The 18,698-nt window shown below is 45.7% G+C and overlaps 1 protein-coding gene across 1 annotated transcript in view; it reads left to right on the top strand.

Annotated features, from left to right (window-relative positions):
* The window catches only part of POLR1A (RNA polymerase I subunit A), a 257,236-nt gene that overhangs the window by 103,873 nt on the left and 134,665 nt on the right, over window positions 1–18,698 (top strand). The window contains exons 23-25 of the mRNA XM_082267319.1: window positions 1,429–1,644; window positions 10,015–10,223; window positions 12,905–13,072. Of these exons, the coding sequence (XP_082123445.1) occupies window positions 1,429–1,644; window positions 10,015–10,223; window positions 12,905–13,072 (593 nt within the window). The remainder of the gene's footprint in view (window positions 1–1,428; window positions 1,645–10,014; window positions 10,224–12,904; window positions 13,073–18,698) is intronic.

Genomic DNA, 18,698 nt, shown 5'->3' with positions numbered 1-18,698 from the left:
TGCAGATGAAGTTTTGCACCTTTCCTGGGCACCTCAGTTGCCAGACCTCAAAATTCTAGAGCCACTATGGTCAAATTTGGAGAACAAAGCGCTTGCTCGTTTTCTGCCTCCGGCATCTCTTTAAGAAACTGGAGCCATTTTTGCATGAAGAGTAGTATAAGATTCCATTATCCACCATCTAAGACTTCTATTTGTCATTTCCCAGGAGAATTCAGGCTGTCTTTGATGCCAGAGGCAGCCCAACGCTATATTCGGTAATGATTTCATTCTTTTACCTGGTGTTTCCATATTTTTGTCCAATCCTTGTACATAGCAAATTGTTCTCAAAACATCATCCAAATGATGGCTATAAAATACTAAAGAAATGCATATGCTTTCCTGCAACACTTGTTCTTTATTGTCTAGGCACAAATCTCAAGCTTGGCACTTTTTTTTAAAGAAAACCTTTCCTGACCCAATCTAAGGGCTTCCATTGCTGCTATTCTTCTGTAATTACCAGTTACTTGGCTATTATATTAAGGCTTTGTGTACACACACCTTTCTTTGACCGCGGGCCACGGGAAAATGCAATACCCAACAGTTTGCATGTTCGGGCAGCCAGGGTTCAAAATGTTCCTATCCTGAACGCAATTCTTCCACATTCAGGAGAGGGAGGTTAAAGCTCCCCTAACCGCAGCAGCTCCTAAACTCTGCTAAAATCCTATCTGTACATTGACACCTAGGCTTTTTTATAAAGTTGGGTTTATGAGCTAAGGCAAAAAAATGCCAAAAGCTCCTGGTGATAACAATACATGCAGAAGTCAAGAAGACCATTTTGTTCATTAAAATTAGTGTATGAGTAAATAAGATAGTGATTTATTGTGCAGTCCCAGTCTCCTAATAACAGATCCTTATCCCAAAGTATTTCTCCTCCGTGGCCCACAGTCAGCTTCTGTACATTCCGAAAAATCTCAATCGGAATCAATATCGGATTGGGACTGGCAGTCTTGATCTGGAACACACACATGTACTTGCTAACCCTTTTGATAATTTTTTTTTTCCTTTCATGGCTTGCAGCATAATACATTTCGATTGTTCTGTTGGCAAACTCTCATGGCAGCCCTGAGGCTGGGGTTATGTGTCATTGCCATAGAAGCAAAAAAAAACCCAAAAAACAATTGAGTCCTAACAATTTAAAAAACTAAAGTGTCTTCTGCCTTTGTGGTGTGTTTTTTTTCTTTTTCTGTTGGATTTTTTTTAATGACGCTCAAGAAATTTGTATTAGAGCCTATGAAGTAATTGTAAGATTTTGGTGTCTGGATTTTTATGGCAATACCACACTATACATTACAAGCTAGCATGGCATGTCTAGAGTATAATGCACCAGGCAGCAGCCTTTATGTGGAATTGAAATCCTAGAAGTCGTCTTTTTTTTCTATTTTCCTGCAGGTTATAAAACAGTCCAAGCGTTTGGATGAGGTCTTGATGGACTCTGAGCAAGCAGCCCAACACAGCCATGCCATCAGGAAATGGAAAGCCAAGCATCCTGCACCATATCAGAGGCTGGGAGCTTTCTTGTTGTACTCCCAGAAGAAGATGGCAGCTGCCAGGGCCCTGTTTGAGTCTGAGCAGTATGAGAATGGCAGGGAGCTGGCTGCCAAGCAGGTGAGAGACTTGTGGATTTCTGGTCCTTGTTAACCACGTCAGTCCCTTGGCAATTCGGACATTCCTGTCCTCCATGTTAACAGAAAGAAGAAAATTATTTAGAACCCCCAAACATTATATATTTTATTAAGCAGAGGCCCTACAGAATAAAATGGTGGGTATTGCAGTTTTTTGGCATTTCCGTAGTGGATTTTTTTTTTTACAAAATCCAGTTAAATGATCATACAAAAACACAATATAATCTGGTTTGATCTGATGCTTTCACAAGCCAGTAATGGCTTGTTTACATCCTGATGAAACCGGAAGTGACAAAATACAAACTTCTTCTGGTTTCCTAGACCGTAGAGATGATCAGGGACATTCAGATCCTCTATCAACTCTATGGTCAGCCGACAGAACCAGTGGGATGGGAGAGCCCAGAGAGGGGGGCGACCCCTTTCACTGCCCGTGAAAGTGATCCAGTGGCTAATTAGCAGCTCGGATTGCTTTTTAAATTAAAAAGCATTTCCAAAAAAAAAAAAAAATAGTGGCATGATGCCTGTATAACCACTTAAACCTGGCAACATATGGGTACGTCACGGAGACTGAAGTGGCTGATAAGGCAGTGCAAACAGCAAAGTATTTCATTCTTTCATAACAACCAATTGGATTTGAACTTTGCATCCAGTAAAGATTGGCAGAACAGTGAGAAATATTTTCTAATTGGTTTGCAGGATTACTGTATGATGAGCCTTTCCCTGATGACGAAAGTTTTTTTTATTATTTTTGCATTTCAGACATAAAAAAACAAAACTTTTTTTGTTTAGGGCAAGACTTTTCTTTACATTTTATTTTCATTTTTTTTTTTTTAAGTCCTCCTTTGCAGGTGGGAAGGGTGGGAAGTTTCTTGTTCTAACATCGAGGTGTCTGTATCCAGTTCTCTTCTAAATAACACTTGGGGCCCACAAATACTGGGCATGTAAACCCAGTACGTACCCAGTAGTAGCATTTAACTGCAAACAGTAGACACAAGTGTGCTGTCCAGCCCAGCTGCCAGCAGCCTGTCAAATTCTGAGAGGCTGACAGCTGGTTCGGCTGGACGGCACACCTTAGGGCAGTATGTGCCCAGGGACAACACCTGGAATGTAAGGTGTACCCTCATCAAAAATCTTTATAGAGTGATGCTGGAACAAGTCATGCTTGCATAACCCATTTCCGGCCCCTTCTAAAGTTCTAATAAGGCTGGTTATGTTACATATAGAACAATTTTAGCAGGAACAAGTCATGCTTGCATAACCCATTTCCGGCCCCTTCTAAAGTTCTAATAAGACTGGTTATGTTACATATAGGTGTCCTTTTATGAACGGGTGAATTTTTTTCTCCCTTGGCTTCTCTACAGTTCTCCGGGGAAAATGATCACATCTGGCACCCCTTTTATGAATGGGAGAACTTCAGTTCGCCCAGGGTGATCAGAGGAGAACGGTTTTCTCGGAGATCTGTGTAGAAGTCAATGGGGCGTCTGTAATCTCGTGAGACAAAGCGAGATTACCGTAGTATGAAAATCCCTGGCGCGCTTTAACAAGCAGAGATAAATTATCACTGCTGAGTACACCAGGTTAATAAATAATAGTCCCCTTTTATATATATATATATATATATATATATATATATATACATATACACTGAATACACACACACATACATTGTGTGTATATATATATATATATATATATATATATATATATACACATTAAATAGATATCTACGTGTATGTGTGTATATATATATAATATATACACATAAATATGGCAGGGGGACATGATTACTGTGTTGGGGGGTCTGAACGAGGAAGAAGGAAGTCCATAATCTTCCTTTTTCCCCCTCAGTTCTCCCCCAATTCTGTCTTCACTCCCCGCTTCACAAGCTCCAGGCTGGTGAACCCGGGAGTGTGAATTCTGACCCAGATCGCCAGTGAAGTGAGGGGATCGCAGCTTCATAGCCTGGCTGTTTCTGTGTCAGTCAATGACAGATTACCGTGTGAAGAGATGATCAGCGGAGAACATGTTCTCCCCCGATCATTTCTGTTTCATAAACTAAGAATGATCGGAAATGAGCTGTGATCAGCAGGATCACTGGTCATCTCCGTTTCATAAAAGGACACCATAGAACAATTTTATATTGTATAGAATGTTGCAATGGGTGATTGGCGTTTAGTGGTGTATCCATAAGTCTACTGGCATATGGGTCTATATTCCTCTCAGGGAATTCCACAACAATGTACATATTTCATTGAAAAAAAAAAATAATTGGTTGACCTTACTAGTATTCCGAGTAAATTGTCCTGGATATCTGAGTACACCCCTCACATTTTTGTGAATATTTTATTAAATCTTTTCATGTGACAACATTGAAGAAATGACACTTTGCTACAATGTATAGTAGTGAGTGTACAGCTTGTATAACAGTGTAAATTTGCTGTCCCCTCAAAATAACTCAACACACAGCCAATAATGTCTAAATGGCTGGCAACAAAAGTGAGTACACCCCTAAGGGAAAATGTCCAAATTGGGTCCGAAGTGTCAATATTTTGTGTGGCCACCATTAGTTTCCAGCACTGCCTTAACCCTCTTGGGCATTTAGTTCACCAGAGCTTCACAGGTTGCCACTGGAGCCCTCTTCCACTCCTCCATGACGACATCACAGAGCTGGTGAATGTTGGAGACCTTGCGCTCTTCCACCTTCTGTTTGAGGATGCCCCACAGATGCTCAATAGGCGTTGGGTCTGGAGACAGGCTTGGCCAGCCCATCACCTATACCCTCAGCTTTTTTTAGCAGGGCATTGATCGTCTTGGAGGTGTGTTTGGGGTCATTATTATGTTGGAATACTGCCCTGCGGCCCAGTCTCAGAAGAGAGGGGATCATGCTCTGCTTCAGTACATCACAGTACATGTTGGCATTCATGGTTCCTTCAATGAACTGTAGCCCCCCCCCAGTGCTGGCAGCACTCATGCAGCCCCAGACCATGACACCACCACCACCACAATGCTTGACTGTAGGCAAGACACACTTGTCTTTGTACTCCTCACCTTTTTGCTGCCACATATGCTTGACCCCATCTGAACCAAACAAGTTTATCTTGGTCTCATCGGACCACAGGACATGGTTCCCGTAATTCATGTCCTTAGTCTGCTTGTCTTCAGCAAACTGTTTGTGGCTTTTTTGTGCACCATCTTTAGAAGAGGCTTTGTTCTGGGATGACAGCCATGCAGACCAATTTGATGCAGTGTGTGGTCTGAGCACTGACAGGCTGACCCCCCCCCTGTTGGCGTTAACCACTCCCAGTGGTAGAGTTGTTGACTCGACCCGGTTGGGCTCTGTACTCTCGAGGCCACTCTGATAAAACTCAATACAAAGACAGCATATAGTTCGTTCAGAATGAGCTGATATCCATTTATTTCGTACAAACTTGTATACTAAAGTATTGTCCTAGAAAACATTGAAAGACAAAACACGCCCAGTGTCCCTTAGACTACATATTTAGATTAAACATGACATGTCATAGGACTTTTGGCGGTTAACAGAAAAACGAGACTGCTAGATCTCACTTGGGTCTCACTTATATCTCACTTAGATCTCACTTAGATCTCACTTAGATCGAAACTTGTCTGGAACATTCAAAAATAATATTACTGTGAAAACCACAAAGTCTAGAACTCATAACAAAGTATTTATAAAGGACTGCGTGGGCGAAGATCTTATGCACAATACATAAATTAAGAATACAGTAATCTTAAAGAATGATTTTTACACAAAATGGCTGAGCTATGGCTCAAGGTCCATATTCCTTTCACCCCCCCACCCCTTCAACCTCTGCAGCAATGCTGGCAGCACTCAAATGTCTATTTCCCAAAGACAACCTTCCAATATGATGCTGAGCACGTGCACTCAACTTCTTTGGTTGACAATGGTGAGGCCTGTTCTGAGTGGAACCTGTCCTGTTAAAATGCTGTATGGGCTTGGCCACAGTGCTGCTGCTCAGTTTCAGGGTCTTGGCAATCTTCTTATAGCCCAGACTATCTTTATGTGGAGCAACATTTCTCTTTTTCAGATCCTCAGAGTTCTTTGCCATGAGGGGTCATATGGAACCTCCAGTGACCAGTATGAGAGTGTGAGAGCGATAACACCAAATTTAGCACACCTGCTCCCCATTCACACCTGAGACCATGTAACACTAACGAGTCACATGACACCGGGAAGGGAAAATTGGGCCCAATTTGGACATTTTCATTTAGGGGTGTACTCACTTTTGTTTCCAGTGGTTTAGACATCAATAGCTGTGTGTTGAGTTATTTTGAGGGGGACAGCAAATTTACACTGTTATATAAGCCGTGCACTCACTACTTTACATTGTAGCAAAGTGTAATTTTTTCAGTGTTGTCACATGAAAAGATATAATAAAATATTTACAAAAATGTTAGGGGTGTACTCACTTTTGTGAGATACTGTATGTATATATGTGTGTGTGTGTGTGTGTGTGTGTGTGTGTGTGTATATATATATATATATATATATATATATATATATATATATATATATATTAATGTGTGTGTGTGTGTATACAGTGCCTTGCGAAAGTATTCGGCCCCCTTGAACTTTGCGACCTTTTGCCACATTTCAGGCTTCAAACATAAAGCTATAAAACTGTAATTTTTTGTGAAGAATCAACAAGTGGGACACAATCATGAAGTGGAACGAAATTTATTGGATATTTCAAACTTTAACAAATAAAAAACTGAAAAATTGGGCGTGCAAAATTATTCAGCCCCTTTACGTTCAGTGCGGCAAACTCTCTCCAGAAGTTCAGTGAGGATCTCTGAATGATCCAATGTTGACCTAAATGACTAATGATGATAAATAGAATCCACCTGTGTGTAATGAAGTCTCCGTATAATTGCACCTGCACTGTGATAGTCTCAGAAGTCCGTTTAAAGCGCAGAGAGCATCATGAAGAACAAGGAACACACCAGGCAGGTCCGAGATACTGTTGTGGAGAAGTTTAAAGCCAGATTTGGATACAAAAAGATTTCCCAAGCTTTAAACATCCCAAGGAGCACTGTGCAAGCGATAATATTGAAATGGAAGGAGTATCAGACCACTGCAAATCTATGAAGACCTGGCCGTCCCTCTAAACTTTCAGCTCATACAAGGAGAAGACTGATCAGAGATGCAGCCAAGAGGCCCATGATCACTCTGGATGAACTGCAGAGATCTACAGCTGAGGTGGGAGACTCTGTCCATAGGACAACAATCAGTCGTATACTGTACAAATCTGGCCTTTATGGAAGAGTGGCAAGAAGAAAGCCATTTCTTAAAGATATCCATAAAAAGTGTAATTTGAAGTTTGCCACAAGCCACCTGGGAGACACACCAAACATGTAGAAGAAGGTGCTCTGGTCAGATGAAACCAAAATCGAACTTTTTGGCAACAATGCAAAACGTTATGTTTGGCGTAAAAGCAACACAGCTCATCACCCTGAACACACCATCCCCACTGTCAAACATGGTGGTGGCAGCATCATGGTTTGGGCCTGCTTTTCTTCAGCAGGGACAGGGAAGATGGTTAAAATTGATGGGAAGATGGATGGAGCCAAATACAGGACCATTCTGGAAGAAAACCTGATGGCATCTGCAAAAGACCTGAGACTGGGACGGAGATTTGTCTTCCAACAAGACAATGATCCAAAACATAAAGCAAAATCTACAATGGAATGGTTCACAAATAAACATATCAAGGTGTTAGAATGGCCAAAGTCAAAGTCCAGACCTGAATCCAATCGAGAATCTGTGGAAAGAACTGAAAACTGCTGTTCACAAACGCTCTCCATGCAACCTCACTGAGCTCGAGCTGTTTTGCAAGGAGGAATGGACAAAAATTTCAGTCTCTCGATGTGCAAAACTGATAGAGACATACCCCAAGCGACTTACAGCTGTAATCGCAGCAAAGGGTGGTGCTACAAAGTATTAACTTAAGGGGGCTGAATAATTTTGCACGCCCAATTTTTCAGTTTTTTATTTAACAAAGTTTGAAATATCCAATAAATTTCATTCCACTTCATGATTGAGTCCCACTTGTTGATTATTCACAAAAAATTACAGTTTTATATCTTTGTTTGAAGCCTGAAATGTGGCAAAAGGTCGCAAAGTTCAAGGGGGCCTAATACTTTCGTAAGGCTATGTGTGTGTATGTGTATATATGTGTATTTTTTTTTAAATCGGTTTTTAGTAGTTACAGACTTGGTAACGCATATTCCCTCCTTATTTTTGAGTTTTGAATGTCTTATTTTTTTTGACACTTACTTTAGTTAGTTTTTTGTGTAATGTTTTGTGAACAATGCTGTGCTCCAAGTGGAAATTCACTCCAATGACACATAAGACTACACCCCCCCCCCCCTCAACTTGTATAGTTAGTCAGGTTGAGACACAAGTCCATCTAGTTCACTGCAGGCACGGACAGCATCACTCACACTCGCAAAGGGGCACAGAGGGGTAGGGCAGGGCTAGATCCGACAGAAGAATCTCCCTGCAAGGCGACAGAAGTGAACAGTTACTGGAGCCAAATACACAGGTCCACCTACACAGGTACTAGAGCTACACAGGGAGGGAACTGCCTACCTAGTAGAGATGCGAGGAAGCTTTAGGAAAGGGGGGTGGGGGGGGGGGGGGGAGAATGTGGGCTGTGGAGGTAGATATGTGCAGAGGTGGGGGAATGGGGGGGGGGGAAAGGATGGGTGCAGAGGTCAGAACCCAGGAGGAGGGATCGAAATGAGCTGTTACACACTGTGCATAATGCACTCTGTACGTGGCACACCCCTGAAGCCTGCACTCTGTACGTGGCGCACCCCTGAAGCCTGCACTCTGTACGTGGCGCACCCCTGAAGCCTGCACTCTGTACGTGGCGCACCCCTGAAGCCTGCACTCTGTACGTGGCGCACCCCTGAAGCCTGCACTCTGTACGTGGCGCACCCCTGAAGCCTGCACTCTGTACGTGGCGCACCCCTGAAGCCTGCACTCTGTACGTGGCGCACCCCTGAAGCCTGCACTCTGTACGTGGCGCACCCCTGAAGCCTGCACTCTGTACGTGGCGCACCCCTGAAGCCTGCACTCTGTACGTGGCGCACCCCTGAAGCCTGCACTCTGCTGTACGTGGCGCACCCCTGAAGCCTGCACTCTGCTGTACGTGGCGCACCCCTGAAGCCTGCACTCTGCTGTACGTGGCGCACCCCTGAAGCCTGCACTCTGCTGTACGTGGCGCACCCCTGAAGCCTGCACTCTGCTGTACGTGGCGCACCCCTGAAGCCTGCACTCTGCTGTACGTGGCGCACCCCTGAAGCCTGCACTCTGCTGTACGTGGCGCACCCCTGAAGCCTGCACTCTGCTGTACGTGGCGCACCCCTGAAGCCTGCACTCTGCTGTACGTGGCGCACCCCTGAAGCCTGCACTCTGTACGTGGCGCACCCCTGAAGCCTGCACTCTGTACGTGGCGCACCCCTGAAGCCTGCACTCTGTACGTGGCGCACCCCTGAAGCCTGCACTCTGCTGTACGTGGCGTACCCCTTAACCCTGAGCTAATTATTACTTAAATTTAAAACCAGTAATAATTCAAAGCAGAGGCAATTTATTATTATGATAAAGAGTGAATACAGTCTTCGATATACAACTGGCCCCTTGAGGACAACCATATTGCTGATGTGGCCCCCGATGATTTTGAGTTTGACATCCCTGATCTAGTTTAACCAATAAGAGAAAAAAAAAAAAAATAAATCATACAGTCCCATATACACAATCCTATATCCACAGTTGATCAGAAGAAGGCGAAAAACCCCAGCAAAGCATGATCTTTTTTTGCTACAGCATTGGAAAAAATTCCTTCCTAATTCCCCAAGAGGCAAACGGATATTCCCTGGATCAACTTTACCTACAAATGTTAGTATCCAGTTATATTATGTACATCTAGGAAAGAATCCAGGCCACTGTTTGTGAAATGAAAGATTTATTGTGAAGTCAAAGGATTCCAAGAATGGAAAGGGTTCAAATATGGCAGACAATCAATGTTAAACATCATGCTTAATTATAAACCTCGATCTCAGCCAAACCTCGGAAGGCATACCAGGGCCATATGCATTTATGAATACTCCACAGAGCATGGAATTGTTCCATATGCACTATTAACAGCATAACCACTGTCTTACAAGTTCCACATTTTAGAATGACACCAAATTGTGGGCCATGCAAGTTTTATATGCTATGCATACTATTCCATTCTTGGCTGTATGCTAATCCTTTAATCCATGTTTTTAAAAGCTTTATTTTAAGATGCCTTTTTTTTTCCAGCTGATGGAGAGTTGGTACTCCTTGGATAAAAAGTCTCAGAACAAATACTTGAAGCGGGCGGCCCATCTGCCTGACCCTTGCTTGTCAGTCTTTCAGCCAGATTTGTATTTTGGATCTGTATCTGAATCATTTCAAGATAAAGTGGATCAATACAGCCACCAAGTCATCGCGGAGGAAAGCTACTACAAGTCCAATATTACAGCTGATAGGTAAGTAGCAGCTTTTGTTATGGTATAAACTCTATTCAGGATGTTCAGATGCACATTTATTACCATAATGGATGGAAACATGCATGTTTCAAGTGATAGTACAGCTTTTTTTTTTTTTTTGTTACAAAAAGATGTTTACTTACCTGCTCTGTCCAATTGTTTTGCATAGACTCTTACCTTTTTTATTGTAAGTCCCCTGCCAGTGCTATCCCTTCCTTCTGAAAAGTGCTCTCACATCAAGCGGTGTGCTTTGTGGGCCCTGTGCGGGCACGAGCCTGAGATAGTGTAGGTCCTCTACGCTATGTGTGCAGGGCTGCTGTTAGAAATCACGGGGCCCCCTACAGCTTACCTGGCAGGGCCCCTTTCCTCGTCCGAAAGTGACTGACAGACATAGATTTATCAGTTCCTTTCTCTGTAACCTCAGCAGCATAGATGAATGAATAGGAAGTGCTCCGCAGGTTCCTGCTCATTCTAAAACTGAAACATAGTAAACACAGTTTACTATGCTTTAGTGATGAATGGACACAGGAGTGATTGGTGCAGATCGCTCACTGTGTTCATTCAGGAAAGAAAAGAGCCAGTAAATGACCGGTATATTTACCAACCCCTTCCCCTACTCTCCATTGTGAAACATCCCCCTGTGTGCACACAGCAGCTGCCAGCAGCAGAGGAGAGAAGGAAAGCCAGCAGCACTGTGGGGAAAAGGGGCTCACAGGGGGGTCCGGACAGCAGATAGAAAGGGGCGCATGTGCTAAAACCAATCCCCCCCTGCAGTGCAGCTGGAGGGGGAAAGAAAAGGAGAAGCCGGCAGCGCTGCAGGGGGAGGCAGAAGAGGATCAGTGTCTGTAACAAGTCAGTACAGCTGGACCTCCTGGTCAACAGGTGCCTGGGCCCCCCTTTTGCACTAATGGGGCCCGGGCCCAGTACAAGAGGGCTGCTGGCTGTACTACCTTATCAGCGGCCCTGTATGTGTGCATCAGGAGAAATGAGAAGAATTTTTCCTGATGGTGGACCCTACACCATGGATGGGTATTTTAGCTACCTGGTTTAAGATTTCCTACAAGTGTTACCCAGACACTGACAGAAGTCACAAGACTGTTATAAACTGCTGCTGAGAAAAGTTATTTAGCAGTTTATATTTACTAAAACTCAATTTTCATGTTTTTTTTTTTTTGTATTGTGGGAGACCGGATATGGTGAATGCAGGGTCCTGGGTTTAGTAACAATTTAATTCCCATTATCTTAATTGTTTTTTGTTCTAATGTGCCATACAGGAATGTTGGTACTCTCCCTTTCAAAAAGGAGTCATACCCCACACTGCTTGCAATAATCGCATGTAAATCGATCAACTTGGGTACATTCAGCCTTCCCATACATGGTTCGAGATTCTAACCATCTATGGCCGACTTAAGGTAGTTTCTTCTTTCACCTCATTCAAGAGATTGCTCTTCCATCCCTGTTCTCCAAAAAAAGATTCCACTCCATTTTTTTTGTATGTGTTTTGGGCTGAGAGAGTCAATCTCTTAGCCACTGCTTCTTTAGGAAGACTGATTTCTTTTTTGTCATCCTGAATGGACCCTGAGCCCCGGTTCACACTTCTGCGAGTGCGGGGTTCGCATGTAATGTCGGAGCGCACTGCTCCTTCATTACATGCGATCGGCTGTGCGGTGCGAGTTTAGCCATACACTTTGTATGGCTAAACTCGCACCCGCAGGAAACTCACACAGGACCCTTTTTGGAAGCCGCATCAGGATCGGATCGCACAGCGGTTCACACTTGTGCGATCCGATCCTGTGCGAACTGCACGATCGCACTGCGATATGCGATCAAACTGGGGGTGTCGTTAAGATTACATTGACACCCCCAGCGTATTGCATATGGCAGTGTGAACTGCCGGGGGTGCGTGTGCGATGCGGGAACAGGCTGCGGATTCGCAGCCTTCCCGCACTCGCATAAGTGTGAACCGGGGCTGAAAGGTTACACTGGCTTCTCTTTCCACCAACTTTGTGTCTTAGGCAGACCATCATCCCGTGGTCCCAATGATTGGGTTCCACCCTTTCCTGTCAAGTTGCACTCTACTAGATCTGTGAGTGTTCCTTTTAGGCTTCTAGGCATCAAGAAACCATTTCCCAGATATGAAAGTCTGTCACCTGGTCTTTTGTTTGCAAGTTATACCAGGCAGATATTTCGGCCACACCTGATTCCTGCTTCAGGTGTAAGGCCTTTCAGGTGGTTCTTTGAGCTGCACCCAGTCCACAGTTTTCTTTTGCTTTTTTCTTGAGACTGCTGGCGATTGTTTGCTGTGATGCCCACCCCTCATTGGGACTTTTTATACATCCCAAAAGTGAAAAGGAAGGAATATAGAATGTTCATAATCCACAAAATCCTTTTTTTTTCTATTGAGGGAAACCAGTCCCACCCTCTGTTTTGGAATCATGCTCTTGGTACTGCTATACCACAAAACTGAGGCATACTGGTAGTAGGAGGTGTAGTTATCGGGGCTGGCCTACAGTGGAATTTTTTTGGGGTTTTTTTTTGTTTTGTTTTTTTTGCCTAAGTCCAAAATTTTCCAGGTAGGTAGCAGTATGACTTGAATGATAAGGATTTCTCTGTGTCCCTCAATGTAATTCAAGAAAATTATTTTTATGGTGATGACAAAAATCCTAATTTTGTGCCCGCAGATTGAAGACATTGCTGCAGCTGAAGTGGCAGAGAGCGCTGTGTGATCCTGGGGAGGCTGTGGGGCTTCTGGCAGCTCAGAGCATCGGGGAGCCATCTACGCAAATGACACTGAACACTTTCCACTTTGCCGGCAGAGGAGAAATGAATGTCACGTTGGGTATTCCTAGGTGAGTGATGTAGTGAAAGCCCCCATTCATCATCTGTATTGCGATTTCCACACATACCACCATATTTCACTTTCCTCGTGCCGCATTACACAGTGGGGGCAGATTATTAAGTAGAGCAGAAGTGATGTCTGCTGCGCTGAGTTTGCTCTGGCCTGCTTTTTACAGCCCAGTCATAAAATGTGAGTCAGGCTGTGTATCCTTCAGTGACCTCTTGGAGTTCCCATGTAATTGGAGTATAGAGTGTTACCTCACATTAAAAGGTCATAGGACTGTGGTCTACATCCAGCTCAATTGGAACTATCTCTTTCACCTTTACAGCTGCCTTTATCTACTGCTGCTGGCATGACCTTAAAGCCATCACACACTTTACAATCTCACAATAAAATGTCCTTTCTACCAGCAACTGAGGTTTAACCACTTACCGCCCGCCCTATAGCAGATTGACGGCGGGATTGTGGTTGTATTATCCTGACCAGACGTCATATGACGGCGGCAGGATAATACAGCTCTGCGCGCCCCCCGGGGGCATGCAGAGCGGCGATCGGTGGTGCGAGGTGTCAGCCTGACACCCTGCATCTCCGATCTCGGTAAAGAGCCTACTGACGTAGCTCTTTACCATGTGACCAGCCGTGTCCAATCACGGCTGGTCACATAGTAAACAGGAAGAGCCGTTGATCGGCTTTCCTTAGTTCGTGCCTGACAGGCACGAGTAAAGGAGCGCCGATCGGCGGCTCCCCTGACGGGGGGGGTCGTTACTGGTAATCAGATCATTGCTTACCAGTGCATACCCTCGGGGGGGGGGGGGTGCCACTAGAACCACCAGGGATGCCCACCCATGAGCCCAGGGATGCCCACTATGGCCACCAGGGATGACAATCAGTGCTCAGGGAGCCCCCCATTGCCCTCCCTATCAGTGCTGCCCGCCAGTGCCCTCCCTATCAGTGCTGCCCACCAGTGCCCATCATTGCCATCTTTCAGTGTCGCCCACCAGTGCCCATTATTGCCCACCAGTGCCGCCTATCAGTGCCCATCAGTGCCGCCTGTCAGTGCCCACAAGTGCCGCCTATCAGTGCCCACAAGTGCCACCTATCAGTGCCCGTCAGTGCCACCTATCAGTGCCCGTCAATGCCGCCTATCAGAGCCCAGCAGTGCTGCCTATCAGTGCCCACCAATGCTGCATATCTGTGCTACCTATCAGTGCCACATATCAGTGCCGCCTATCAGTGCCACCCCATCAGTGCCTCCTCACCAGTGCCTGTCAGTGCAGTCTCATCAGTGCTCATCAGTGCAGGAAAAAACGTATTTATTTACAAAATTGTATAACATAAACAAAAAAACTTTTTTTTTTTTTTTTTTTTCAAACTTTTCGGTCTTTTTTTATTTGTTTAGCAAAAAGGAAAAAACCCAGAGGTGATCAAATACCACCAAAATAAAGCTCTATTTGTGGGGGGAAAATGACATAAAGTTGGTGTAGGTACAGTGTTGCATGACCGCGCAATTGTCATTCAAAATGCAACAGCGCTAAAAGGAGAAAATTGGCCTTGGCAGGAAGGGGGTTAAAGTGCCCTGTATTGAAGTGGTTAAGGGCCTGTCCAATTGAATAGTTCAGGTAGGTCCTCATATTGCATAGTTTGGTAAAGTGTACAAAGATTGTACAGTCTGTGCCATGGACTTCAATCACAAACCACGCACACACAGATGGCTTTAGTAGATTCTCGGTTCATTAGGAATGTTATGACCGCAAGAGACAAATAGTACTTTATTAGCACAATTTCAGCAAAATTGCCCTGCAGAAGGCAATGGAAGGAAGATGTAGGCCACATAGATGAGCAGTGGGAAGCCATCCTAGTGTCCATCCCTCTTCTGTCTATTGGAATCTCAAAAGCTATCACAACTGCTTCTTTTGAATCATGTCTACAAGACACCTGAAAAACTTTTTAAACGGGGCAGATGGAACAGGCTTATGTCTTTAAAAAAAAATAATAAATAAAAAAAAACCTTAGCAGGTGAGACTCAGGGCAGGAAGAGGGCAGCCGGGAGGTATAGTCATGTAGGGCAGCCACAGTCCACAGCGGTAGCCAGCGATAGGGGGGCACATGGAGAGTTGCGTGGTCTAGCAGCATGCAGGGGATAGGAGCGTGAGGCATGACGAGGAAGCAACAGTCCAGCGGGAGATGGAAGGGGGCCATGCAGCAACGGATAAGCACGGGGAAGCACCGTGGACAGCAGCGTGCAGGGGGCGATGGACAGTGGGCTAACTGGAGATATCCGGGACCAGGACTGAGGAAAGGGCAAGAGTCAGGGAAGGAGGGGGCCATACTCACAAACCCCTGCATTAGGTCTCCGGTGCAGCAGCGATCTCTGGGCCTCGCGACTGCGGAGGCGGTCCTCGGCTCTGCTGGCGCTGTCTGCGGGGAAGCAGAGAGCCCAAGCCACGGGGACCCTGGCGTGGGTCACGGTCTGGAAGCAGGGCTAGCCAGTCCGGGAGCTCCATCCGCGCGATGCCCAGGAAATCGCATAAAGATGGAAGGTCTGCATGCCTGCGGAGCACAAAGGATGATCCGTTCTTCCGCACAGTCAACTGTAGGGGGAATCCCCACCGATAGGTGATGTCAGGAGCCCGGAGTCTTTCCAGCAGCGGTTTGAGCATCGCTCGGCGCTGCAGGGTGCCTCGTGCCACGTCAGCGAATATGTGAATAAGAGCGCCATCGAAATCAATGGGGCCTTTGGACCAGGCCTCCCGGAGCACCCTCTCCTTCACCAAATATCGATGTAGGCAGCAGATGACGTCCCTGGGCCTAGCTGGGTCAGGGCCTGATGGACCCGATCGAATTCTAGGTTGGCCGTAGGATCCGGTGGGAGGATACGGGACAGCACAGCTCGCACAGTTTCCGCAAGATCCTCCGGCCCAGTGGCCTCAGGTATGCCCTGGAGCCGTAAGTTGTTGCGACGGCTCCGGTTCTCGATGTCCTCCATCCTAAGTTGATGTGCGGCAAGGACCTCAGTGTGTGCGATCTGGGTCTGTTCCAGCCAGGAAAGCCTGGTTTGTAACGCTCCGACCACAGACTCACCCGCCGCCACACGTCCCTCCAGGGAGGCCACCTCACCGCCCAGCTGCTGAAAGTCCCGCCGGTGCTGTTCTGCCACCTGGGCCACTATCGCCTCCATGTCCGCGTTCGTGGGAAGGGCCCTGAGGAGGGTCCAGATGTCCTGAATGTCCCCCAGCTGAGCAGGCATGTTTGTAGCAGCCATGGGGGAGGCAGCAGGGATCTGAGGGGAGCTTTGTGTAGGCGAGGAGGCAGCTATTGGGCCTAGTCCCCCACGCTGCGTCAGAGTCAGGGCCCGCGGTGCAGAGTTGGCGGAATCCGGGAAGAAGGCGTGGATCGGGGTCACCGAGGTGGTCCTCGAGGAAGAGGCTGTTGCAGGCTTGGTTCTTTTCTTCTCGCCGACGCTCTTAGCAGCGATAAAGAGCAGGTAATGGTCAACTAGGGAGGCCGGAGAGCGGGAGCACTAAGAAAGAGCATCCTCCCACTGCCATGTCCAAGCCACGCCCCAGGCTTATATGTCTTAAAGCCGGCCATACATAGTTTGAATCTTGGCCGGTTCCTGCTGAACGGGCCGAGATTCCAACAGTAAATGGGCAGGCTGAATGTACAAAGATGAACAATCGATAGTAGCCACTAGCGATAATCACTGTCTTCTCCCGGAGAGGACGGCTTCCCCCCAGCCAGGAGAAGACAATGGCCTGGCAGGAAGGATTCCAGCATCAACACTGTCTGTGTTAATGGGGGAATCAAGCAAATTCCTTCTGTGTATGGCCAGCTTAAGTGCAATGTTGAAGGGGGCAGTCTAATATACATGTTCTTAATATATCCAAAACTGTTTAGATACTGGAAGGCAGTTGTCGTCACTGTTTCCTCAGTATTTGCCACCTCTATACCATATGACCCAATGGTCTGTCTCCTGGGTGCCCTAGATAAGGAGTTGTATTCACCTCTATTTGCTATTTTACGTCTTCTTTATGTTGCTCGTAAGCAGATTGCCTGATTGGGGTTTTCCCCATACTCCCCCACTCTCCAACTGTGGATTACCCAGGTTAAAGCGGTAGTAAACTGTCCCCCAATAAAATAAATAAATTGGGCCCCCCTGCAGCATCCCCTGTCCGAACACAATAGCAGAGCATGGGAGATCGCTGAACTAACTTTGAATTGTTAGTACAGCGGCTCCAACCTGAGCTGTCAAACTAGTGGTGAAAACCTAGTGGTGTGTACGAGGCTTAAGCTTGCCTGTAAGTACAAGTGAAGAGAGGGCCTTCACTACCACTTTAACTCTATAATAATTAGGAAAAATTTACTTTGCAGCATCGCAATGCCCCTAAAAATTGTTTTTATTCAACTGGTCGATGACGCCTGATGTCAGCCCATGTGTACTTGGCTTTAACCACTTAAACCCCAGAAGATTTTACCCCCTTCCTGACCAGGGCCTATTTTGCGATTCGGCACTGGGTGACTTTAACGGACGATTTTTTGATCATGCGCTATAAACAAAAAAAAGAGCGTCAATTTTGCAAAAATAACAATATTTTTCACATTTTTTTATATGAAATTCCCCCAAAAAAATGTAAAAATCACATTTTTTTAACATTTTCGGCCAATTTGTTTTATGCTACATTTGTTTGGTAAAAAAAATCGCAAAAAGCGTTTTTTTGATTGGTTTGCGCAAAAGTTATCGCGTTTACTAACAAAGGGAAAGATTTTTGTTGGTTTTTTTTTAACGCGTAATGGCCGCGATCTGCGTTTTTTTTTTTTTTTTTTTTTTGCGCGGTACTGCGAAGATCGGACCCTTGACTGACATTTTTGACACTTTTGGGGTTACCAGTGACATTTCTACAGTAATCAGTGCTATACATATGCACTGTTACTCTAAAATTACACTGGCAGTGAAGGGGTTAACTTTTTTTTGCGAGGGAGGGGTTATGTGTGTCCCTAGGGGTGTGATTCTAACTGTGATTGGCTGTGGCTTGAGGTGTAGGAACAGTGATCAACTATGTAGAACCGTATGATCACTGTTTCTACAAAGGGGAGAATGACAGGCGGCTTGTTAACATCAGCCGCCTGCCTTTCTCCCTCTGCACCGACGATCGCTGAGTGACCGGCGGACATCGGGTCCGCCGGTCACACGCGGGGGGGGGGGGTCTGGGACCGCGTGGGAGCGCGCGCTCGCTCCCTAGACCCGCAGTAAATAGTCGTGCGGCGGTCGGCAAGCGGTTAATCAGCTCTAATGGCCCGTACGCATGATCCGAAAATCTGACGGAAAATACCGCTATCGGATCGTTGGTACAGAGCTTTTGAGAGCCGATCACGACCGTTCATCCAATATTATCCGATCGGACAAGCATGAAAATGTTTCTTGTACGATACCAGATCGTACTATTTTTATTTATTCAGTACAGTTGTGGTCCAAAAATGCAATGCAAATACACTACAACACATTACATCCCTTCCGAATTATTTTTATCCTGTCGTACAAGAATTGTCGTAACTTTAGTAACTTCTCCGTTTTCGATATGCCACTAGCATGCAAAAAAAAACGGACGAACTATTGCCTGATTTTCGGATTGTGTGTA

The sequence above is a fragment of the Pelophylax lessonae genome (assembly GCF_965119305.1).
Source record: "Pelophylax lessonae genome assembly, chromosome: 1".
Classification (NCBI taxonomy): Eukaryota; Metazoa; Chordata; class Amphibia; order Anura; family Ranidae; genus Pelophylax; species Pelophylax lessonae.
Note: the sequence above shows the minus strand (reverse complement) of the source record. Positions and strands in the feature narration are given on the sequence as shown.